At 43.2% G+C, this 26,697-nt stretch overlaps 1 protein-coding gene across 14 annotated transcripts in view; it reads left to right on the top strand.

Annotated features, from left to right (window-relative positions):
- ADCK1 (aarF domain containing kinase 1) overlaps positions 1-26,697 on the top strand; it is a 296,483-nt gene that overhangs the window by 38,680 nt on the left and 231,106 nt on the right. For 9 of the 14 annotated variants that reach the window (XM_033952756.1, XM_033952759.1, XM_033952764.1 and 6 more), the window contains one exon: positions 4,074-4,277. The exons of 2 other annotated variants lie outside the window; for them this stretch is intronic. In XM_033952756.1, the coding sequence (XP_033808647.1) occupies positions 4,074-4,277 (204 nt within the window). Of the gene's footprint in view, positions 1-4,060; positions 4,278-26,697 lie in introns of all 14 variants that reach the window. 3 more of the 14 variants (XM_033952768.1, XM_033952766.1, XM_033952763.1) reach the window with 1 other exon arrangement.

The following is a 26,697-nucleotide window of genomic DNA, read 5'->3' as shown; positions in this document are numbered from 1 at the left end:
TTTCTTTTCCACTGCTGGAGAATAGTATGGCGGAGGCACCCAGGATATTTTTCGTTTTTTGGACTCAGTATCATCAAGATGAATCTCCTGTAACAGTATCATGTCGGGATTCAGATCATTTAAATAAGATATAATCTTTTGCTTTCTCAAGTTGTTAATACCTTTGACATTTAACGAGACTTAAATAAAATAAATAAATAAAGACTCATAAAGTAAAAAGGTAAGATCCAGGAAATGAATCAACAATAATAAGGTGAGCATAAAATATGTTTACCAGGAAAGGTGAAATAGCCATATCAGTGTAATATATTTAGAAGAATATCATCCAATTGTTTCTGTACCAAATGAGATATACATGCATCTCGTGAAGTCAACTTTATGGATAGTAGAGACTGGACCAAAACAGCAATATACAACATCACTCAACCAACTGATGAGAAAAGAAACAACTAGTTTTCTTCTGAAGCAATGCATACTACAAATTTATTTGTATAGCTTAACACTCACCTGCAAAGAAATCATTAACCATATACCTTAGAAAAACAGGTTCTAATGACTGAGTGCGTGCAAAATTCGCAGCAGAAGGATGATCAGCCATTATGCAACTGCAGAAAAAGCAATTTCTTAACGAGGCAAATAAGAAAATAACAGTAGAGAAATCCAAGAGGAATCGGGACATGGAAAAAAACATAAGCATGGCAATAAAACCAAAATTTGTGATGTAAATAATAATTCATTTGCATTATCAGAAAAGCGTCTGTATTAAAATATCTAGTAATGCTGAAACTGAGAGAGCAGGAGCCATTCTTCTACTTACAAACCATTAAGCCATAAAGTAAAAGGCTTTGATGAGAAGAAGAAAAAATAGTGAGTCAAAAAATGCTCTTCAGGATCTTCAGGTACGATCAATTGGTGTCAGGTTATGATCTTCGATAAATGCAGCAAGCAAGGAGGGATCAGTGAAGTCCTTCATTTGATTTTGGTGTGTAACAGGCATTCTCACTGAATAGAAGATCCCATATCTGGTGCTGATTTGTTTCAGCTGGGGCTGAAGGGCTAAAAGTTTCTTCCTGAGGCTTGCTATGTGTTTAATCAAATCAGGTTCAAAAAATAGATTGTTGCCTTCGAACTTGATCGAAGCCATCATACGTGCTTTTTGCATATTTTCCAGCAGTTATGGATGTCGTAGAACTTTTAAGATGATGGGTCTAGGATATTTGTCTTGAACCAACTTGGAAGAAGAGGTTCGATGCGCTCTCTCGATTTCAAAATCCTTAGTAAATTTGAGGTTTAATACAAATGGGATCCTTTTCTCTTAAGAACTATATCATATCCTGACCCTCTCTTCCCTCTTGGACACCTAGAATTCTCAGGATATTTCTTCAAGAGCAGTTATTTGCATCATCTAAATCTTGTTCCATTTGCGTGAGGCATTTTACTTGTATTTGCAGGTCCCGGATGTTTTCTTCCGCCACAGTGGATTTGGTCTTGAGATAATACATAATTTGAATTGAGAAACTTCTGTTGTTAGTTTGTTAGTTCTTCTTTTATATCTGCTTCATGCATGATCTCTTTTAAAGATTTAATTTCTTCTAACATTTCCGAACGCATGCGTGGCGTTTTTAATGGAGACTGAGGCTCTGGTTTATGCCTTTTGCTCACTTTAGTAGAAGTTAGTAACTTGTCAAAGTTTGGTAGTGTAAGAAGTTCAGAAAACAAAATATTGAAAAGATTTCTCTTTATAGGAATGCAGGTTGCTTGATTCTTAGAAGGTAGTTGAGAGAGCAATGCAGTTAAGCAGCCATCTTGATCAGGCTCTGTAGCCCCCCCCCCCCCCCTTATTTAGAATTTTTACTTTGACACATTTGTGAGAGTAAAACGAAACACAGAGAGGCACTCCACCCGGTACTGTCTTTAGGTTCTCACTTTTGGAATTGCCATCAAAACTCACTCCAGCCTATCCTAACCATCCTGTCACTGGAGCTTCTATCAAAGCTCTCCCCAGCTCATCCTAAACAACATATAGGACACAGACTGCAAGATTGTCCAGTACCGGCTTTAGTTTGTTTTATACCATTCATTTTCTAATTAGAGATCCTCTGTGTTCATCCCATGTTTTTTTGAATTCTGTCACCATTTTCATTTCCACCACCTCGCTCGGGAGGGCATTCCTGGTATCCACTACCCCCTCTATGAAAAATAATTTCCTAACGTTAATCCTAACTCTGCTATCTCGCAGCCTCAATTCATGCCCTCTAGTTTTCTATTTTCCTTTCTCTGGAGATTTGTTTCTATATTAATACCTTTCAAGTATTTATATGTCTGCATCATATCTCCCATGTCCCTCCTCTCCTCTAGAGCAGTGTTCTTCAACCTTTTTACATCAATGGACCGCCGGAAATTAAAGAATTATTTTGTGGACCGGCACCAGTCTGCGGACCAGCGGTTGAAGAACACTGGGCTAAGTTGTGGGCCATACCTTGCCCATCTCCACCCCAGACTCCGCCCCCATAATAGTACTAATTTTAACACTATTTTTCCATTCATTTTTCATATATACACACAATATAATCTTATTAACAACACACAATGATTAACCACAAAATTAAACTACACAAAGCACATTGTATGCTTCTCGACATTCATTCCTACCAGAACACAGATAACTCCTATGCAAATACAGGACCAAAAACTAAAAGTACTAATATATACAAACAAACCCTAAGATGCAAAACTCTGCATGCAGTAGAACTCCAAGAGAAAAAGAAACAAATGCATTTCTTCCTGAACAGTGCAAAATACAGACAGGAGATGTAAATTCTCAGAATTGACACAATTCAATCACTAAATTCAAAAATAAAATCATTCCCCCTACCTTTGTGGTCTCCCTCCCTCCATGCTGTGCCTTACCTTCTGGCCTGCTCCCGACTGGCCGTTTTATGCCACCCCCGGTGTTATCTTTGGGCCGGCTCCCTCTTCCTCACTGACGCAATGCACAAAGATGCGCCTCATCTGGAAGCCTTCCCTCTGATGTTGCGACATCCGAGAGAAGGCTTCTGGTTCAGGCGCAGGCCATACGTAGGAGCCGCTGCCTGCTTCTTTGTGCACTGTAGCAGTGAAAAAGAGGGAGCTGGCCCGAAGAGGGACCAGCGATTGAAGAACACTGTCTCGGGTCTGATGGATTTGCCGGCCCTGCAGACCGACAGGAAATTTCTGCGGACCGGCACCGGTCTGTGGACTGGCGGTTGAAGAAAACTGTTCTAGAGTATACATATTCAAGTCTTCCAATCTCTTCTTGTTCGTCTTTTGGCGCAAGCCCCATACCATTTTTGTCGCTTTTCTCTGGATCACTTCAAGTCTTTTTACATCCGTAGCCAGATATGGCCTCCAAAACTGAATACAGTACTCCAGGTGGGTCCTCACCAATGGACCTGTACAGGGGCATCAACATCTCCTTTCTTCTGTTTAAGCTTCTTTCTATACAGCCCAGCATTCTTCTGGCTACAGCCACTGTTTTGTTGCCTTCAGATTCTCAGATCCTATCACTTAAAGTCCTTCTCCCCATCTGCGCATATCAGCCTCTCACCTCATAGCACATACGGTTCCCTTGGATTTCTACTCCTCAAGTGCATCACTCTGCAGTTCTTCTCATTGAATTTTAGTTACCAAACATTGGATCACTCTTCTAACTTTTGCAGATCCTTTTTCATGTTTTCCATTCCCTCCGGGGTGTCTACTCTGTTACAAATCTTGGTATCATCCACATAAAGGCAAGCCTTACTTTCTAACCCTTCAGCAATGTCACTCACAAATATATCGAATAGATTCAGACCCACTATTTGTATGTGCTTGGGGGAGGGTCTAGGGCAAAAATGAGTTGCATTGTCACTGCTGTGTGCGTGGCAGAGGGTGGGTGCTGTCAGTACTGGAATATCAAGGGATACATCAGGGCTGTGTAGCAGAGTTGTGTGTGTGAGAGAGAGAGATCTCACACTGTGGCTGTAAGTCTGAAATGGACTGGTTACTTTAGAATATTTGCAGTTCCTTATGTAAGATGCAGCCTCTCTCCTCAGGTGCACCTGCGATCTGCCAAGCGTCTCCAGGACCTGTGTTGTGCAAACCGAGGAACTTTCATCAAAGTAGGGCAGCATCTGGGGGCACTTGACTACCTGCTGCCCTTGGAGTATACCCACACTCTGAAGGTACTGCACAGCCAGGCACCCCAGAGCACCCTGAGGGAGATAGAGCAGGTGATCCGAGAGGATTTTGGCAAAGAGGTAAGAGACTGGTATGCACTAATGCCCTATGAGTCTCATGCCCTAGTCACAGATTTGCCCTTCCTAACTTCTTATTGAGTAACATGTTTTCCTCTTGTGCATACAGAAGTGACTGTGAGAGGAGGGCTTTGGTTCACTTATGTGTTTTTGAATGGAAGGGAGGAGCTGAGAATTGTTGTATTGCACATGTGCAAAATAATGCAGAGGTGGTAAATAGCATGATGAACAACTGCCCAGGCAGATGGTGTCCCTAAGTGAAACAGTGCTGGAACACTGAATTAATATGTATGAGTTATTGTGACATGTGAAAGAAGAAACTAGGGACTAATTCAGTGACAGAATGGCATCTAATTACACAGAAGCTACCCTGAAAGAGATGTCCAGAGTGCTCTAAGGGAGGACTTCTCATACAAACTTGGTGCTCCAGCATCAGCTGTTCTCAGACTGGCAGGGACCCAAGGTCAAAATGTCATTTCCAGTCTTCTAGTTCAGTGTTTGAAACTGTGTGAAAAGAAGAGAAACTTCAGATACAAAGAAAGACTTTAGACCCACATCTCTAATATTCCAGCAAAGCGGCTGCCTGACATCCTGGGCAGTATATTCAGACTAGCACATTACTAGTAATAAAAAAACATTTATATTAAAAATATAATAAGTGCAAAGAGGGAAAATTGTTATTTTTTTCAATAAAGCAGAAATCAGGCAGATTTTATCAGTTATGAAAAAGATGTGGATATGAGAAGGTAATTTAGCAAGTAGAAGATGGATGACTGGTAGTATTAATGTCAGAGGATATGAACGAGCTGCTATTAGTCTTCTGGAAGGAGTTAAAGAGGCAGCTGGCTTCCCAATCTTTTCCTTTCATTTATCAGCAGATAGATTTATCAGTTCCCTGCATAAGGGAAGGGTATCTTTAGAATCTGACAGAGTCAACGGATGGCTTAGATGACTCCTGTCAAGTACTGAATGCCTTTGTGAAGGACATCTACACGTCTACATTTATGTTATCCATACAGTGCCCCTGAAGTACAATGTATACTTCAAGACCCATTTCCATGTCCTACCACAGAACACATGGACGGTTTCAACCACCTACAATGTGTACTTTTCCCTTGACTGGCCCAGTAGCTTAATGTGGAGGGTTTGATTATCAGATGAAATGATCTACTCCCATCCTGGGCCAGCTGGCACAGGATGCTACGGAGGGAAGGGAATTGCCATGCAGTCGTGTATTTAGGATTTGAGACTTATGCTTACAAAAAAACATGACAGCAGATAAAATCCAGTCTTCCCATCCACAGCATCCACTATCCCCTCCTTAAGAGATCCTGCATGCCTTTCCCACGCTTTCTTGAATTCAGACACATTCTTTGTCTCCACTACTATTGGGAGAATATGCCATACATCTACCACCCGTTTGGTAAAAAAGTATTTCCTTAGATTACTATGCCCTCTCACTCTGGAGTTTCCTTTCAATTGAAATAGACTCTCCTCATGTTTATTTATGCAACATAGGTATTTAAATGTCTCTATTATATCTCCCCTCTTCTACCTTTCCTACAAATGGTACATATTGAGATCTTTAAGTCTGTCCCCATACACCTTATGAAACAGACCACCAACCATTTTAGTAGCCTTTCTCTAGACTGACTCCATCCTGTTTTTATATCTTTTTGAAGGTGTGGTCTCCAGAATTGTACACAATATTTTAAATGAGGTCTCACCATTTTTATGTAGGGGCATCAATACCTTCTTTTTTCCTATTGGCCATACCTCTCCCTGTGCACCCTAGCATCCATCTAGCTTTTGCCATTGTTTTTTCAACCTGTTTGGCCACTTTCAGATCATCACATACTTTCATTACACCCAAGTCCCATTTCTTTTTCGTGCAGGGTTACAGGACAAGCCCCAGTGTATGGCCCCTGGCTGAGGACATCTGCAGTGACTGAACTAAAGTAAGTTAGGAGGGTATAGAAAATATTGGAAAATAATCCCCAGGTGGTTGCAAATAAAATATCCAGTTCTGGTTCTAATTGGGCCAGAATCCCAAAGAAACAGGCGAAAGCTGCCACGTAAAAAAAAAAAAAAATCCCTCCCATGTATTCTAGGAATATGTTCATTTATAATATGTAATTTACATAAGAATAGCCTTACTGGGTCAGACCAAAGGTCCATCAAGCAATGTAGCCCGCTCTCAACGGTGGCCAATCCAGGTCACTACATTACATTAGGGACTTCTATTCCGCCTATATCTTGCAGTTCAAGGCGGATTACAAAAGAGCTAACTGGACATTTCCAGTGAAGTTACAACAGTTTTGGTTGTTTTTTTTTTTTTTTTGGTTACAAGGAAGGAGAGGTAGCTGGATTAATTCCGGAAGAACTTGCAAATTGGATATTAAATTGACTGTACGTTACTGTGTGATATAACAAATAGATTACAGTTAGAGTACAAATAAGATTACGTTACATTTCAGGGATCTTAATACTTGGTTGGTGTTTTGGAGATGAAGAGATTATTTAATTGGAGGTTTTGGGGGAGAATTTATCTAGGAGGAGGGGGAAGGGTTGGGTTAAGATATCTGGATACATTTTTTGAAAAGTAGGGTTTTGATTTCTTTTCGAAAAGTTTTGAAGTCGCCCGTTGCCGTCAACAGGTTGGAGATGGAGTGGTTAAGTTTTGCTGCTTGCGTCGCCAGAAGGTTATCAAACATCTTTTTGCGCTGAGTGCCCTTGAGTGGAGGGAAGGCAAAAGGGTGCGGAGTTCTTCTTTGTCTTGAGGTGAGGATCTGGTTTAGGCGGTTGTTTAGATAGGGGGGGGGCGGAGCCGTTTAATGCTTTGAATAATAAACAGTAGAATTTGAATTGAATTCGTGCTTGCACTAGTACCTGGCCAAAACCCAAAGTGTAGCAACGTTCCATGCTACCAATCCAGGACAAGCAGTGGCTTCCCCCATGTTTGTCTCAATAACAGACTATGGACTTTTTCTCCAGGAAATGGATAGATGGGAATAGGGAAGAAGAAAGAGTGAGGAGATGGTACACATGGATAGATGGAAACGGAAGATAAGACCATGGAAAAGTAGATAGATTTTGAGAAGAAAGCAGAGAAATGGAAGAAAGTTGAATGTTAAAACTTAATGCTAAAGATGGATGTAAGACAGAAATTGAAGGAGAGAAAACCACCAAATGGATAAGAAGGCCCTGGATACACAATTAAGAGCACAGACAGAAAGAAGTGCAACCAGAGACTGGGAAATTATGATTAGAAAAATAAAATCACCAGATAACAAAGGTAGGAAAAATGATTTTATTTTCAATTTAGTGATTGACGTGCCAGTTTTGAGAATTTATATCTGCTGTTTATATTTTTCACTGTTCAGGAGGAAATTAATTTATTTTTATTCCTCTGGTGTTATACTGCATCTAGAGTTTGGCATCTTAGGGTTTTGTTTGTGCATATTAGAACTTTTAGTTTATGGTCCTGTATTTGCATAGGAATTATCTGTATTCTGGTAGGAATGAATGTTGAGAAGCATACAGTATGCTTTGTGTAGTTTAATTTTGTGGTTAACTATTATGTATTGCTAATAAGATTACATTGTATCATTTCATTGTATGAAAAATGAATGGAAAAATGGCATTACAATTCTATTATTATGGAGATGGGGTCAGGGGTGGAGCTTGTGTGGGGTCTAGGGCGGAGCTTTTGCCCCCTCCAAAAAAAAAAAACCAAAAAAGCTTTCTGATGCCTATGCCTTAGTGAACTGGCCTTTTAAAAAATTGCCCTCATAAGAGAAGATTATATCATTGTATTTGGATAATTCTACAAAATTACCTTGAACCACAGTTCATACCACTCTTGGTAATGGAGGAGTTAGGTAACCATAACTTCATCAAGCACAGTGATGTAGGTGATGATGTTACAATTGCAGTTGCTGACTCTGACACTCACAAAGGGCAAGCTGTGTCTAGTATCCAGGGAGAGTCACTTGATGCTTTTGCATGGAGACGGTACAATCAGTTATAGCAGTAGTAGCCCTGGGGGAATTTCTGGCCTCTGTGGATTTGACAGAGGGCTACCAGCATATTCCCATAGTTCTGGTCAACAGAAATGTCCTGAGATTTCATGTCCTGGAAAAACATTACCAGTTCTCAGCCCTTCCCTTTGGGCTGGCGACAGCACCTTGCACGTTCTTTTAGGTGATGATGCTGGTAGCTGCCCATCTGCGCAAGATGGGCTTGCAGGCTCATCCATACCTGGACGGCTGACTGATCAGAGCTCTGTTGTTCTTAGAAGGAGAACAAGTGGTGGCTCAAGTGGTCCAGGTCCTACAGAGTCTGGGTTTTCCAGTTAGCATGCAATAAGTATATCGAGGTAGCTGGATAACTCAGGAATGGACTGTAAACAAATTAGAATGATTAGTGGACTTTTAGTTCAAATCCTGTAGTATTTAAATTTTAAATTTAAACTGTGGGACAGGCCTCAGAACATGGAGTTGATCCCATATTTGGGACTTGAAAGAGAAGAGACCCACCTCCCTACTAACTAACTTTATTATTTAATTAATTTTAATTTACTCTACTCCTTCCTTTAATTCCTTCAACTTTAATCACAATTAAAACCTCTTCTAAAAAACTTCTTCACTCTTAACTGTAAATATCCACCTACCAATCTCAAGCCTATGATGCTAAAAGGAGTTCAAGAGAAGATGGTTTCTTCTCTTTCAAGTCCCAAATATGGGAAGGATCAACTCCATGTTCTGAGGCCTGTCCCACAGTTTAAATTTAAAATTTAAATACTATAGGATTTGAACTAAAAGTCCACTAACCATTCTAATTTGTTTAATGGTTTGCGTCATATTTATATTGATCTATAAAATAACCATTTAACAATAAGTTCTTTGTTCTCTGCCTGTGCCATGTCCCCTCCCAAAACATATATTTTTAAAATTAATAAGTAATATGGATAAAACACTTGAATATTTTCTGCAGTAGCCCATTTGTGTTTATTAATTCTGTGTTAAGGACTACATGCACTTTTGTAAAAGGGCCCTAAATGACTTGCCCATGATCACAAGGAGCAATACTGGGCTTCCCTGATCCTCAGCATGGTGCTCTATCTTTCTCTTTGTCTGCCATCATTTTCTCTGTTTCTCATTCCCCTCCAGTCCACGGTTAGACCCAAGTGGAGAACTGGACTTGGATGCTGAGCTGGGATATTCTTGTGAGCCTTCCATTGAGCATTACGCATAATTTCATCAATTTGATCTTTAACCATTAAGCTTTGAGTTTCAGGCTGTTACCACCATCATCAGTACTGTTGATTTATGTTAAGTGTTGAAATGATAATGCTAAATCTCTAAAGTGCTAATCTCTTTTTCATGTTGCTTGTGATTATGAATAGACCAGCTGTGCCTGCTTCTCTATACTGAGATTATAGTGAAGGAGCCAGAGTGCTCCAGGTGATTTACATGCACAGAGGCAGAGTCAGTTGAAGGGGGGGGGGGGGTTTACATCATGAAACCAAGGTACTGGCGGCTGAGCAAGTATGCAGAAAGGGAAGAGAACAAGAGGGAAAGGGAATGGTTAAAATACTGGGGAGAAGAAAAACATGGATTTTGAAAGAACCAAGAGACAAAGTAAGTGGCTGCTTCTCAGAATCTAACACCAGCACCAGCCAGGGTGCCCAGTATGTTCAGAGAGGCTCTAGTGTAGTCAGACCAATGGTAATTAGGTCATTACCTATTCCCTCCCTATTTTGAGAGAGCATTACAAGAAACAAAGCTGCCCGAACTGTCAAAAACCTAACACCGATTCCGAACTGGCATTAGGGTGTCTGAAGAGAGATTTCTCTCTCGGGTACCAACCTGTACATACTTCATGGGGATGGGGGGGGGGGGGGGGGGAGTTAACAGTGACGTTCTGAAATTTAAATGGCAGAGTATAAGTGGGAAGTGACAGTGGATTATTTGTTTTTTGTAATTCCCAGTCTAAGCTGGAAGTAAGGATGATTTTTTTTCCATCTCTGTGTATTCATCCTGAAGTTAACCCAAAAGTTTCCATCTTTTTAAATATTAAAAGTGTTGTATCTACCAAGCAGCGGCCTTGGTTATCTAGAGCAGGAGCTCTGCACTTTAAGCTTTACAAGCAGAAATGAATTAAAGAAGTTTACAGCGCGAATGCACTTTCCAATACAGCACTTTTAAAGCCCCAGTTCACTTTCTTAAGATAAGTACTTTTTTCTGTCGGTTCTGTGTTCCAAAATGAGCTGTTAGGTGATTGAATAGAGAATTTAGTATGAATTAGAAGATTTGCATTAGATGAATTTTATGCAATTTTTTTTAAAAAGGAAAAAGTAATGAATTAAAGTATTGTAGTATTAATGAAATTTAAAAGGTAGGTAGGATGGGTTCAAGCCGGTGATGTAAGCAGGAGTAAGAGAACAATTTGGCTTGTCTCTTTGAGAAAACCCAGAATGGGTACAACTCCATGACCTCAGGCTTCTTCCCTTATTAATAAAACCCTTTCAGTATTATTTTGGCTAATGGTGGTTTATATATTTGATTTAATTAAGCAGTAGCTAGGCAGAGAAAGATCAGATAATGTTCATGTATGATGTGTTGCTATGTGTTTTAAAATATGTATGTTTTTTCTGGAAACCGCTTAGATTTAGGCGGTATATAAATTTTTAAAAATAAAATAAATAAATTTGCCTATTGATAACATCACTATCACTACCTCCAACCTCTTATTCTGACTGAGCATGCGCACCAGAGCTGTGCTTACTGCACAGATCTTGTGCATATGTACCAGGCGTGTTCTTCCCCCTTAACTTCTCAATGCTCAACAATAACAGCATGCCTATAATTGCATGCTATTAGTGTTGAGTATTGGGAAGGTTTTTTTCCTGCACTGTTCTCTAGAGTGCTGGAGTTCTGAGAATTGGCCTTCAAGACCTCAGGACTAAGAGGGAGAGACGGAAGAGAGACAGAGCTATACCCATTATATCCTGCCCGAAACCATCATATTTTGACTAGAGGCAGCCCTGCAGTGCTCCAGCCTCTTATGAGCAGAAGCCTACATGGACGAGAGAGCTCTTGTCAATCACCTCTCAGCTCATTGACTATTGAATCAAGCCAATTGCTCAATTAAATATTTTCAGCCCTGATGGGTAAGAATAAGTGGACAAATGTCTGAGGGGGAGTTCTGTGCCATGAATCAGTCTGAAACACAGTGTCCTTCACTGGGGTATTGGAGATTTCATTGTTGCTCTGGATTCTGTCTCCTTGCGGTGCAGCTGAGCCATACTTTGCTGAAAGGGCAGAGAGGGCAAACCTAGTGCTAAGGATGAGGAAATGTTGGCGAGGTAAAGCTTTAAAGCACGTCAGTATGTTGAATGAACAGAGAGATTTTTTTTCTCTTCAGACCTTCACTACTCTCGGAATGAAAGCCTGAACCAGCAGTCCCTATCGAGTGATTATAATGGTATTGTCTCTTGTCTGTCAACACGCAGCAGTCTAATCTTTAATGCCCTCTTTGCTTGCAAAGATGAATAGAGATCAGGTTAGTTAATGTTTCTTCCAATAGTGATTTAGCTACAAAAAAAACCCAATAAGAGGAGGACTGAAAATATGTCGAGAAAACAAGTCTCCCCTGACCCAAGAAAACCTAGAGCGACCTACCAACTAGAGCGACCTACCAAAATTTATTTGAGTGAATGGGAAGCCCTTCGTCACACAACCTGCAGTGGGAACAAGCCCCTAATGCATCAGCTGTCACAGTCATACACGCAAAAGGGCTAACCCAAGTGCTAATTTAACGTGAATAGCTAGTGCACAAACCAATGTGCTAAAAGTGAAAATAAATGATTAAATAAACACAACAGGTTAGTTAGGCTGTCTCTGCCCTACATCCAAGGGTGCAGCAGCGTCCAAAGTCAGCCAAGCCAGCACAGTCACAAGCTGAACATGAATTTGATAGGTACTTCGCTTCTCCGTAGAAATCTGGAGTAAGTGAATGAATAGCCAGCATACATTGAACCCGTCCAACGGGGCTCCGTTTTGAGGGAAAAAAACCCTTCCTCAGGAACCAGCTCTGCTACCACTGTACGCTCTCAAAATAGCCAGCAAAAGTAGTCAGGCAAGTTGAAAATGGCGCTGGGCAGAGAGGAACGCCTCCAAGAATTTAACTGCAGAACGTCTGAACGTCAGACGTAAAAAATGCCACGTGATACTAAAACCGGGAAATTTAAAACACACCGGGAAGAAATAACAATCCAGAGAAACTGGACAGGAGAAAAAGATTTTTTTTGAAAAAGGCACAATAGATGACATGAATATACACTTATGTGAAAATTATTGTTGAGAGCAAAAGAACCGATCAAATAGCACACTGCCACTCAGTAAACTCATTTAGCCCCAGTGGATGCAATGATCGGAGCTCAAAAATCCAGTATTGTTCCCTCGGCATGCAATATATTAAAATCACCTGTTAGTATCGCTTCCCCTTTCACAGCTGTGTTTTAAATATCTTCAATCAAATCTCTGTTTATTTTTTTCTGTCTGTGAAAGATACCTGTATATCACACCAATGTAAATACAGTAGAGTCTCTGTTAACTGGGTCTCAGTTAACTGGAACGCTTATGCAATCAGCAAAAATAATCACTGGTGGAAAAAACAATGTCCCCTGAAGCACCAGCATCCTGAGCCACAAATCCACCCTCCCTCAAGCCCCCAAACCCCGAAACAGCTACGAACCTCCTTCCTCCAACCCCGAAGCACCAATGTGTCAGCGGTCCTGAGCCATAAAGCCCTCCTCCCTCTTTCCAAGTCCCAAAGTGGCAGAAGCAGGCGGTGGTCCTGAGCCATGAACTCCCTCCCTTCTTACCCGAGTGCAGCTGGTCAGCAGGAGGCAGCCTCAAAATAGGCTGCTCATGGCCAGCCCTGGCAGGGCCTTTCCTCCGACACATCTGTGCTTGGGGAAGGAATGAGCGAGGGTGTTCACAGCTTAGGACCACCGCCTGCTTCTGCCACTTAGGGTCTTGAAGGAGGTAGGAGAGCTTTGCGGCTCAGGACCTGCTGGTGCTTCGGGGTGGGGGGGAATTGAAAGTGTGTTAGGCAAGGTTTCTTTGTGACCCCCAAATTCAGTAAAAGCCTGAGCTGACGGTAATCCCGTACTCTGTCAGCTGAAGCAGTTCTACTCCAGTGGCCCAGAGCACTCCTGTACTGGCTGCAGCTGGCGGCACTGGTTCACACCCTTTCTGTGCATACTCAGTTTTTCTGCTTGCACAGGAAGGAGGAGGACCAGCTTGGCAGCAGCCTTAGAGAGTGCTGCCGGCTGTAGTGAGTACAGGAGCGTTCTGGGTTGCAGGATCTCTTCAGTTTGCAGGACTTGAGGATCCCCGCCAGCCTTAACAAGGGTGCCACAATTTTTGTTGGGTGTGAATGGATGGGTTCAGGCCTACCTGTAGCTATGCCAGCGTGCTTTACTTATTCTGCATAAATGTATTTTATGATATTTAAATTTTCTTGTCTGATTTCAAAGCCATTTAAAGGAACGGCTGACTTGACAGTGTTGTAAGTCAGTAACCTCATATATAATTGATGCTAGCTGTCCATCTGCAGTTTTACCTCGTCACCAGGCCTGGGTTGCCCATTCTCAGTGCTGTGTGCTAAATGCCTTCTGGCCGTACACACCCCATTGGAGTCAACTAATAACATATAAACTAAATACCTATCACAGAGTTGAATAGTTGAGTTGCCCCTTAGCCATGCATGTGGTAGGTATCTCTTTAAAGTAATGCTGCCATTTGTTTCGCTTGTGGCAGGAGTTATTGAGATATGCATATTAATTACAACTTGCACACTCTGTGCTATGCTTTCTTAATTCCTTCCTTCCTTCTGAAGGTGACCCTGCAGTAGGTTGCATCTGCCCTGGAATTGATGGATGGATAATCAGGATTTGATACAGTGCTGAACCAGTAATAGGATGAAAAAAAAAAAAGCAAGTAGAGAAAGCTAAAGCTGGACTATAAGAGTTGCTTCCTTGGCTAAGGCTGCAGTGGTCTGTGCTGTGCCCTAAATTCAGGTCTCCAGTTAGATTTAAGCTAGGGAAGCAGTTCCAGGGAAGGTGGCCACTGTTAGGAGAGCCCCTACCGACCATCCAGCAATGCTGGGGGGGAGGGGGGGGGCCCTTCAAGGATGTATCCTAGTCAGTCAGTTTTGACCATCTGGAGAGGTGTAGGTGGGAGGTGGTTGTGTTTGCTGAGGAGTTTGAAGAAACATCTGGAATATAGGAGTACAAAGAAACATCTGGAACATAGCAGATACAGAAATGTAGGTTTTACTGTATTCTTGTTAAGAAATCGCAATTAAAAGTCCTGTTTCAAGGAATTCAGTTATGGAAAAAGGACCTTTTTTTCTTTTCTATACAAAAGAGACTTTTTTTCCTGCTCCTTTGGTGATGTGGAGTAAGGCTGTAGCCACATCTTGTCTCACTAGTTCTCCTTTCCAAGAGCTCTGACTTTGGTTTATCTTTCACTTCAAAATCTTCCATTTTAAAAGATCTGACAAAAACTATTAACAAGAGAATGTGAGATCTTTCCTTGAAGCATCTGCTGCCTGTTTTAAGTAAATCTCTGTAATAAATGATCCCTCATTAGGGATTCCTCTCTTGACAGTCCTGATCTCAGTTTTCCAAGAAAGCATATTTTGGTATTTATTGATGAAAGAATGGGTGGGGGTGGGAGAAATTGTTCATGGTGAGAAAGAAATTAGGGGCAAACCGTTTGGAGGGTGGTTTATCTCTCTTGGCCTCTGGCTTTTCCCACCTGTCAGTGTCATAAGGGAAAACACCCTCCAGGGATTCAAGACAAAGTTAGACAAGTTCCTGCTGAACCGGAACACACGCAGGTAGGGCTAGTCTCAGTTCAGGGCACTGGTCTTTGACCAGAGGGCCGCCACGTGAGCGGACTGCTGGGCACGATGGACCACTGGTCTGACCCAGCAGCGGCAATTCTTATGTTCTTATATGTTCTTATGTCACTGTAGATCAACGGGTGATGTTCCCTGAATGCCTTCCAAAAGTGTAAGCTACCTCAAATCATTCTAGCTTATAGAGTAGAAGCACTTTGTTCCTCACTCTTCTGTACCAGTGCAGACATATTGGTTATGTCCACCTAGCAAGAGAGAGAGGCAGAGAAAAAAAACTTCTGAACTGACTTTGCTCCCCTATAATTCTGATACTGTAGAGGGATCCTGCCAGTATTTTTGTCTCCAGCGAGGGTGGATATCAAAATTGCTGCAGTAGAATAGGCCCATTCCCAAGAACAATGTTTTAGTATTATTCCCCAGAAGAGCCAGTGAGTCGAGGCTGGATCCAGGATAAGTGGACGAACTGCACACAGTACTTAAAGTGCAGTTACCCCAGAGATCGATATGGAGGCATTTTGGTATGATTTGTTTTATTCTGTCTTAATACCTAGTTTGCTTTTTAGACCACCAAAGCACACTTTATTTATTTATTCAGTTTTCTGTACTGTTCTCCCAGCGGAGCTCAGAACAGTTTACATGGATTTATTCAAGTACTCAGCCCGACTGCAGCAGCCGCAAGGGAAGGAGTTGGCCGGGTGTGGGAGACCAGCTCCACCCCCAACAGCCCTTGCGGCGCTTCTCTTTAAAAAAAAAAAAGATTCTCCTCTTCAGGGCAGCTCCACTTAGTTTGGGAGCTGCCCCAACCCTGTCCGACTGCAGCAGCTGCAAGGGAAGGAGTTGGCTGGGTGTGGGAGACCAGCTCCACCCCCAATAGCCCTTGCAACACTGATCACACACACATTCACACAAAACCCCAACCACCCGCCACCAACAACCTCCAAGAGAAAAAAAAACAACCACTCCACCCCAAAAGACCACCTATAACTGCACTCCCACCAACTCCTTCCTCCTATCTTTCACAATGAAATCTACACCAGTGGCGTACCTAGGGTATGTGGCACCCGGGGCCCATCATTTTTTGACACCCCCCCCCCCATGTAAAATTATTATTTTTTTTTTTTTGCAATAACCATGAAATGGAATAAATGGTCAGAATAGAAACAGGCAGTGAAAATTTTCTTTTATTGAACCTCATTTATGTAACCATTATTCCAAACATAACATAACATAAATTATGTCTGAATTGTCATGACATCAGAAGTACATATGGAGTAGTTGCAGGTGATGCTTGGGACAGTTCTGATTATGTTAGTTTGGTTTTATGTGTTTTTTGAATAGAAGGGTTTTTATTTCTTTTTTTAAGGTTTTGTAGTTTGTGGTCGAGGTCAATAGGTTGTAGAGTTGGGGGTCAAGTGTTGCAGCTCGAATGGCTAGGAGGTTGTCGAACAGTTTTTTTCTTTTGACGTTTTTGGTTGGAGGGTGTGTGAATGGTGCACAAGTTCTCCTATGTCTGTTTGAAGTGGATTGAATTATTTAGCTGAAGAAATTAGTTACCCCCCCATTCCACACACATTAATTCTCTTCCATTTTTGTTCCCATTATAAAAAAACACTGATAAGTTCCCAGGAAAAAAATACATTAAAATAAGAAGTGAAAACAAAGGCCCCTACAGATGAGAACATAACATAAGAATAGCCTAACTGGGTCACACCAATGGTCCATCATGCCCAGTAGCCCATTCTCATGGTAGCCAATAGTGCTGCCCGATTCAGAGAAAAATATTTCATTCGATTCGATTCACCCTGTTGAATCGATTTTTCGATTAGATTCACTGTTAATGACACCGCTTTTTAAGTTTAAACAAAGTATAACAATAAATTTCACAACAACAATAAATTTCACAAAGTACTTAAAAAAAAAAATCACATTTTTCCATTAAAGCAGTTCTGGAGACATTTGCTTGAACAGTCTTTTTTCCCAGTCCATAAGCAAGCAATATGAAAAAGATTTCCTTAATTATCTACTCAAACATTTTTGCTATTTACTTTCATTGTACCTAGACTATTATTCAGTAGAAAAAATTTAGTTTGTTCAATCAAGCAGAACATTCACTCATAGAAGTCCAATGTCCACATAGGATTTGATTGAACAAACCAAATTTTTTCTACTGAATAATAGTTTAGGTATACTGAATAGCAAAAATGTTAAAGCCACACAGAAAAGCAGTAAAAGTCAATAGGTTCTCCAAGTGGGAACAACCTGATGTCTCAGCACTTGAGGAAAAGACCACGTAATAATGTTTATAAGATAAATCATATAAATGATTATACTGAAGCAGGGTGTCCTCAGCGTGAGAGGTAAGCGAGAGGAGAGAATTCTCCAGTGCTTTACACAATAAGGCTCCTCTGCCTGCAGTGCACACCATCATAGGACACCTCAGGTGTGCTCAAATTAATCAATGTGATAAATTAAACAGTGATAAACAATTGGTCAATCACAAGAGTGCAAGATCAAACAGGTTGTTCCCACTCAGAGAACCTATTGACTTTACTGCTTTTCTGTGTGAGTAGATAATTAAGCAAATTTCTGATAGCCTACAGAACTGATTCTCACCTTCCATCCCCAGCCCCCAAGACTTACCAGACCCCCCCTGCCGATGCATTTACTTACTGCCTGAACTGGATATTAAATCGTGGGGAAGAGAGGAGAAATGCGGGGAAAGAGCCAGCCAAAACTAGTATTTGTTGCTGCTGAGTGCACCAATCCAGGGCAAGCAGACGCTTCCCCCATGTCTTAATAACAGACAATGGACTTTTCCTCCAGGAATTTGTCCAAACCTTTCTTAAAACCAGCTACGCTATCTACTTTTAACATAACTTCTGGCCACTTCATTTTTAAGCTTAGATCTTTCCTTCCAAACAGAGACCTTGCTAGATGTCAAATACAGCACAAGGTAACTTCACATGGACTTAACTGTGCAGGAAATGAATCTCCTCATACACCCACCATATAGTGCAAAAATGTGCAAAGGTCTGTTTTTTTCTTTCGATCACTACATAGCCTAATGCCACACAAGCAGCGCTGTTACAAACATATTCTGAAGGTCAATGCTAAAGTTGACAAAGTTTCCTTCCTTGGACCAGAAGGAGATACTGACAAACCACTGGAAGAGATTCTAAAACAACTACCCAGAAATAACACCCAAAGACCCACTCAGTGTGTGAACCAGTTGAGTGGAGTGGACTAACTGGGGGTGGAAATGGGCCCAGAGTTTGCTCAGCAGAATTTCCCAGACTACCTCTTCCTCTCAACACACTGACATGCTACCACCACCACCAACACTAGGAACACCTCACCGAGTATGCCAGCAATGCTTATAAACTTTATAAAACACATTATTATATTTTCTTATAAAGCATATATTTTAACTGAACTCAGCCTTGCCATTCACAAAAATAGAAAAGTTCCCATTTCAAGCTGTCTCATGTACACTTTTCAAATCTAACATATTGTAATCACAAAACAGAAAATAAAATTATTTTTTCTACCTTTTGTTCTCTGATCAATATTCAAATCTTGTTGGTCCCAGGCTCTTGTTGTCTTGCTTGCCAGGGTCTCCTTTCTCCGTGCTAACCATCCGTCTGCCATCTCTGTTCTCCCCTTCCGTTTCCCTTCCCTCTCCCGGAGATCTGGCATCTTTCCTTTTTTTTGTCTCCATCCACAGATTCACCTTTTCTCAACTCCCCACCACCCCAGGATCCACCATCTCTCCCTTTCTGTTCCCAACTATCCTCCTATCCAGTATCTCTATCCCCCCTCCACACCATCCCCTGTTTCCAAGTTCTCTCCCTTTCTGTTCCTTCCCTCCCTAAATCCCATTATGCACCATCTCTCTCCCACTCCTCTGTTTTTAGACCCATTATTTCTAACTCCCAAAGTCTGGCATATGCACGTATCTTTGAACCCCCCCTTCCCTCTCTCCCTCTGTGTACTTTTACACCAGGACCCCCTCCCCCGAAGGTCTGTCCCCCCTCCGAAGGGCTACACCCCACCCCTGAAGACCTGCACCCCCCCGAAGGACTTTACCTCCCACCCGAAGGTCTGTCCCCCTCTGAAGGCCTAAACCCCACCCCTGAAGGCCTGCACCCTCCCCGAAGGATTGTACCCCCCACCCGAAGGTCTGTCCCCCCCTGAAGGCCTGCACCCACCCCGAAGGCCTGCACCCACCCCGAATGCCTGCACCCACCCCGAAGGCCTGCACCCACCCCGAAGGCCTGCACCCACCCCGAAGGCCTGCACCCCCGAAGGCCTGTCCCCCCCTTGAAGGCCTGACCCCCCCTTGAAGGCCTGCCTGCTTGTCCCCCCTTGAAGGCCTATCCCCCCTTAAAGGTCTGCCTGTCCCACCCCCTTGTAGGCCTGTCCCCCCTTAAAGGTCTGCCTGTCCCACCCCCTTGTAGGCCTGTCCCCCCCTTGAAGGCCTGCCTGCTTGTCCCCCCTTGAAGGCCTGTCCCCCCCCTTGAAGGTTGGCACCCCCCCAAAGGCCTGCACTCCCTTGAAGGCCTGTCCCACCCCCTTGTAGGCCTGTCCCCCCCTTGAAGGCCTGCCTGCTTGTCCCCCCTTGAAGGCCTGTCCCCCCCCTTGAAGGCCTGCACCCCCCCTTGAAGGTTGGCACCCCCCCAAAGGCCTGCACCCCCTTGAAGGCCTGTCCCCCCCTTGAAGGCCTGTCCCCTCCCTTGAAGGCCTGCACCCCCTTGAAGGTCTGCACCCCCCCGAAGGCCTGCACCCCCCCGAAGGCCTGTCCCCCCACTTGAAGGCCTGCCTGCCTGTCCCCCCCTTGAAGGCCTGCACCCCCTTGAAGGTCGGCACCCCCCCTGAAGGCATGCACACCCCCTGAAGGCCTGTCCCCCTTGAAGGCCTGTCCCCCCCCCCTTGTAGGCCTGCACCCCCTTGTAGGCCTGTCCCCCCCCTTGTAGGCCTGTCCCCCCCTTGAAGGCCTGCCTGCCTGTCCCCCCCTTGAAGGCCTGCACCCCCTTGAAAGTCTGCACCCCCCCCGAAGACCTGCACCCCCCCTTGAAGGCCTGCCTGCCTGCCTGTCACCCCCCTCCCCCTTGAAAGTCTGCCTGCCCGCCCGCCCGCCCCACCCTGAAGGCCTGATGCCCCGACCCACCCCGAAGGACCATTCGCCCCCCTGGCCTCCCCGCACTACCTATGAAGCAGCCGCAGCAGGATCGCGACGTCAGCTATCTTTGCGCTGCTTAGGAGCTGCTTCCTGCGCCGCGGTCCCGCCCCCTCCTCTGACGTCAGAGGAGGGACGGGACCGCGGCGCAGGAAGCAGCGCCCAAGCAGCTGAGGGATTGCTGACGTCGCGATCCTGCTGCGGGCTGCTTCATAGGTGTGCTGGAAGGTCAGTGGGGCGAGCGGTCCTTCGGGCGTGGGGGGGGACTGAGCGGCAAGGCCGGGAACACCCCCTCAGGGCTGGTACCCGGGGCGGCCCGCCCCCCCCTAGGTACGCCACTGATCTACACCACAAAAACAAACACAGACTATCCTACTGATCATCCTGCTCCTAACCAACTGGAAGGCAGCAGTTCTTTCAACTACTAACAGAATTCACCACCCAGCCAGGAAAATCACAGTGGACAGAAACATAAATTGCCAGACCTATACACACCACACCATCACACCAACATGGGGAAGAAGACCAACAAACCCCTCTAAGACCAAACCACACCCTCATCCAAGATCACTTATCTACCCAAAAACGATAAACAGTGCACAAACGGAATACACCACAATTACATGTGCCTACATAAATATCTGAGCTCTAGGCCCAAAGACAGAACACATAAAAGACTGGATAGAAAATGAGAATCTGTTTGTTTGTTTTTTTAATTTTATTTATTGGAATTTATACATATTTTACAAGATAAACTCTTGTTTGTAGAAATATAGATAGTAATAATAATAATACAATTCAGCAATTGCTGGTAAGCCAGAAAATAATATATAATCTTTCTTAGCCCACCAAATTAGAGAAAGGTAGAGGAGAAAAGAAAAAGGAGTGAAGAGAAACTCCAATAGAAGAAAAGATAAAAATATCAACTCAAGGGAGCAGTTACCGGCTGGAGGAGAGTTGTGGGGTGACCCGTGGCTGGTCCTGGATTCCACAGCGGCGGCTTCTCTTCCTGCTGAGCGGCGCAGACAGGCATTCGCAGAGACGGACCCTTGACGTCACTGGGTCCGTCTCCAACATCGCTAAAGGCAGCCGCTGCTGTGGTTGCGGCCGCAGCCGCGCGACCGCAGGGCGTGGCCGAAGGGGAGCCACGTGGAGCCCAGGAGCCCATAGTGGGTAACCTTCATTAGGGGTACATAGATCCAGCTTGGATCCTGCTTCCTATTATTGGACCCAAGAAGTTTATCCTATGTCTGCTGCAGTGAGGACGTCGTTGGAATTTTTCTTATTTTAACAATGCCGAAAAGACGGGGAAGGAATACCGGAGGAGCCTCCCGGCGATCCTTAACCCCAGCGGTTACTATTGATGATTTTCTCCGACGCCTACAACGGGAACAAGAAGGGTCAGGTTCTAGCTCGTTGGGGACACCGCCGGAGAGCGGTGCGGTGGGTGCCCCTGAGCATGATGTCACTCTTAGTCCCGATGTTAGGACGCCACCCCTTCAACCGACGCCACAAGCTGCAAGCTCTCCAAGGGACCAGAATCCACCTGAGGAGGTGGGTTTCTCTTTGTCCACAGAGGCTAGTATGGAGAGCTCGCTGAATATGACAACGCAGAGAGGAATGATCTCTCTGCAAGGACTTGTGACCGGGACAACAGAAGTTGGGGGAATACAAGACGTCACTGAGGTAAAGCTAATTTCAGAACATTTAGTTACTACACCATTACAACTTTTCTCACCTACAAAACCTCCTACAGTCACACTCGAAGCATTATGGGACTTGGTGGTGAATTTGGGAAATTCCTTAAATCCTCAAATAAAAAGTCTGGATAAAGAATTAAAAGAACAAAAGGAAGAAATAAAAGTTTTAAAGCAGGATATGTTACAATTTAAAACAGAGTCACAAGATACAAATAAGGAGTTAATGTTATTAAAACAAAATCAAGATATGTTGGTAAAAGATAATATATTACTCAGGAAGAAGTTGGAAATGCAGGAGAATAATGGTCGAATAAATAATTTGAGATTTATACATTTTCCAAAGATCCTGTCAACTTCTCCCAGAGAAATGGTGAAAAGATATTTTATGGAAATTTTGGAAATTCCTAAAAATTCCTTACCTCCTCTTACAAGAGTGTATTACTTACCTGCTAAGCCCCAATTCAAAGAAGAAAACATGGAGGAACCCCGGGAGAGGTCATTGGACATTTCAGCAATATTGGAACAATCAGATAGAGAGTTGGCGGTTCCAGCTACTCTCTTGTTGTCTGTGGCTTTGGCTCCAGACAAGGATTGGATATTAAAACTTTTCTTTAAAAATAGGTCTAAAGACTTCCTGGGGCAACATATTCAGATTTTCCCTGATGTCTCCAGAGAGACTCAAAAAAGAAGGAAAGAATTTTTAATTTTAAAACCTGGAGTGACTCAAATAGGGGGTAGTTTTTTCTTGAGATATCCATGTAAATGTGTAGTTAGATATTTATCATTGAAATATATATTTACAGAGCCATCTCAATTGATTAGTTTTCTCTCAATGAAACGTCTTGAAAAAGGAATAACAACGTAATAACGCCTATGAGAAATTAGTTCCCCGCACTTTAGTTAGACAAGGATTTTTCTTGCTTAATTAATTTGAAGTATATAAGTTCTGCTCTTAATAATGGATCCAATAATATTGAGGACTAGTGTGAGAACAGCTAGATTGGTATTTCCTTGTAGCAAATATTAATTTTGGAATTATAGTTTAATATGTAGTTTGATCTCACTTTTCTGTACAAGATGTATATAAACTAAACTAAACTAAACCTTAAGTTTATATACCGCGTCATCTCCACAGAAGTGGAGCTCGACACGGTTTACAGGGATTAAAAACAAAGAGGAGGAACTACAATGGAAGGAGAGAGAGGTAAGGTGAACAGGGACGGAAGAGGGTACTTAGAATAATGGAGAGGGAGGGTGTAGTTACATTTTGGAGAAAAGCCAGGTTTTCAGATGTTTTCTGAAATGTTGGAGGGAGGTCGAACTCCGAAGATGGGCCGTAAAGCTGTTCCACAGCTCGGTGATCCTGAAGAGGAGGGATGTACCATGTTTTCCTGTATGGGAGATGCCAATTAGAGAAGGGAAGGATAGTTTGAATTTCTGAGTGGATCTGGTGGAGTGAGTGCTCGAGAGCCAAGATAGTGGGAAGAGGGGAGGAAGGATGCCGTGAAGAGATTTGAAGGTAAGACAGGCGCATTTGTAGCGAACCCTGAGGAAGACTGGGAGCCAGTGAAGCTTAGACAGAAGCGGGGAGACGTGGTCGAATTTGCCTTTTGCGAAGATTAGTTTAGCTGCGGTGTTCTGAATCCGCTGAAGTCTGAGAAGATGTTTCTTTGTTAGGCTTAGATAGATGGAGTTGCAGTAATCGAGTCGGGATAGAATGATGGATTGGACAAGGACGGCGAAATGTTGTTGGTGGAAGCAGGATCTAACTTTTCTTAGCATATGGAGATTGAAAAAGCATTTTTTTACTAGGGAGTTGATGTGGTCGTTAAAGGACAATGTAGAGTCAATGATGATTCCCAGAACTTTGCTAGAGTGCTCAAGCTGCAGATTGGTGCCAGAGGAAAGTGGGATGTGGGAGGGTAGCTGATCCAGTTTCGGGCCGAGCCAAAGTAGTTTTGTTTTGGCCTCATTTAGTTTCATTTGAACAGTGAGGGCCCAGGATTGTAGATTTGTTATACAGGATGAGATGTTATCCGAGAGGTTGGTGAGGTTAGAGTCGGTCTCAATAAGGACGAGGATGTCGTCGGCGTAGGTGTAAAGTGTCTCCGAGGTGGAAAGTTGGAGGAGTTTCAGGGAGGACATATAGACATTGAAAAGGATCGGGGATAGAGGTGAACCCTGCGGGACTCCGCAGATCGGTTTCCAAGGGGAGGATGAGGAACCCTTCATGTTAACGAGGTAGGAACGGGACCGTAAGAATTTTGAGAACCAATCTAAGACCGTGGAATTTATGCCAATTTTTTATGCTTGGTAATATTGTAAAATGTTATAAATAAAATAAAAAAAAATAAAAATATCAACTCAAAGGCATAGGCTTAACAACCCAATCCCATTATCCTAATTGCCATTCATTGAATCTTTCCAGCTGCCAAGATTTTCAAGTCCAGAAAAGCTCGCAATTGGTCTGGAGTATAGAACACATATCGTACTCCCAAATATTTTATCAAACATTTGCATGGATATGCAAGTAGAAATGTTGCTCCGAGAGTCAATGTCTCAGCACGCATTGCTAGAAATAACTTCCTCCGCTCCTGTGTAATTCTTGTGACATCAGGGGAATATTGAAACCTTTTTCCCGTAATACAAAGTCTGAGGGTTGTGAAAGTAAAGTCTCATAATCAGATTTACATCTTGTCCAAAGACAAGTGAAATAAGCAATGTAGCCCTTTCTGTAGCATCAGACAATGTCGTTTCCAATAATTCTGTTACATTTAAAGATTTTTCTAATTGTGGAGGTGTTTCTACTTCTGGTGTAGGGTCATCTTTTTTTTTCCTTAAAAGGTAGTAAATTTGGTTCACTGATGGAATATGTTCAGAGGAAATATTTAGAGCTTCTATTAAGTAATGTTTCCACATATCTGAAGGTGCCACACCAAAAGCCTTTGGAAAATTCAAAAAACGAAGATTAAGTCTTTGATTATGATTCTCTATCTGTTCAATTTTCCTCTTCAAAAGTAACCTCTCCTTAACCAGCCTGAATACCAACAACATTGTCTTTTACGTTACCAATTTCTGAGGACAATTCTTCTTTAGTTGCTGTTAAAGCTTTCCCCAAGACATCAACAGTAGTTACCAGGGTGGATATTTCCTGGACTGACTTGGCTACCAGAGAGTTCAACCCCTCGAGAGATTCCCATATCTTCTCAAGGGTAATTGCTGTCGCTTTGGATGATACAGAGCTGGGAACCAAACCGACATTCAAATTTCCCTGCTCGCTGCAAATTCTCGCGAGTCTAGCCCTCTGCTTGTTTTTGCGAAAAGCAAATTTGATCATGTCTCACCACTCCTGTCTAAGCTCCATTGGCTCCCAGTAATCCCCAGGATCCACTTCAAATGTGCGTGTCTGGCCTACAAGATCCTACATGGCATCCTTCCTGCCGTTATCCCTCTATCCTGGAACTCCCCAACCCCTACTTCCTCCAGATCCTCCCAAATTTTTAAACTCTCCTTCCCTTCCATAAAAGGTATTTCCCATGTAGGCAAACTTGGGTCATCCCTCCCCTTTAGAATCACTGAGATCTGGAATAACCTCACCTCCCCTCTCCGAACCTCAAGCTCCCTCCAACTCTTCCGCAAACACCTAAAAACCTGGCTATTCTCAAAACTGTAACACTTCCCCCCTCTTAGGCCTCTCACCTTCCCCCTTTACACCTAACTCTTTAATCTCTCCACTGTAGTTCCTCTCTCATCTTTCTTCCTGTAAACCGTGCCGAGCTCCGCATTCATGGAGATGGTGCGATATATAAACCCAAGGTTTAGTTTAGTTTAGTTTCCCCTGTCTTTACTTTGGTGCAGGGTTCACCCGACAGGCTTGCGAGCTGAGCTGGGTGTGGCGGCGGAATGGCTGCTGGAGGGGAGCAAGATATCACCAGCTCCGAATCTCCTGCCTCTCTTCCAGCTGAAGAACACTCGGGCACACCTCCAGGTAATTCTGTAGGATTGAGGGAGACTGTTGTGAAATCGAGCATAGTTATTTGCATTGGAGTAGATGTCCTCACTGCAGTGGATTTGGGACAGACACTACCCTTCCATTTAGAGTGTGGCATCTTGGAATTCCTCCAAAAAATGCTCCCGATTCCGATGTTACAACGGACTCCTTGCTGCCACCATCTTGATTCTCCGCCCCCGAAAATGAGAATCTTGACTGCCTCTTCCTCACAGAAACCTGGCTAACATCAGACTCGGATCCTAGGATAACGGAAGTCTGCCCAAAGGAATACAAAATAACAGTGGTCTGCAGGGAAAAAAAGAGGAGGAGATCTAGCCATCTTAGTCAGAAACTTCCTAAACCTGAAAATACTAGACAAAACGTCCACCCCTTACATGGAACTACTAGCCTGCCAACTTTCATGCACCACACTAAGGATCCATAACTTGCATGCTCTGCTACATAATACCAGGGAATTGGAATACAGCAAGATCTGAATTTGAAGACTTTATATACCGAAACTCACTAACGGCAACTTACAACCTAATCCTAGGAGGCCTAAACCTCCATCTCGAAGACCAATCCTCCAAACAAGTAGAAAACCTACTGTCATTCCTTGAA

The sequence above is a fragment of the Geotrypetes seraphini genome, chromosome 7 (genome assembly GCF_902459505.1).
Source record: "Geotrypetes seraphini chromosome 7, aGeoSer1.1, whole genome shotgun sequence".
In the NCBI taxonomy this organism is placed as follows: Eukaryota; Metazoa; Chordata; class Amphibia; order Gymnophiona; family Dermophiidae; genus Geotrypetes; species Geotrypetes seraphini.
This window is presented reverse-complemented; position numbering and strand designations above follow the sequence as displayed.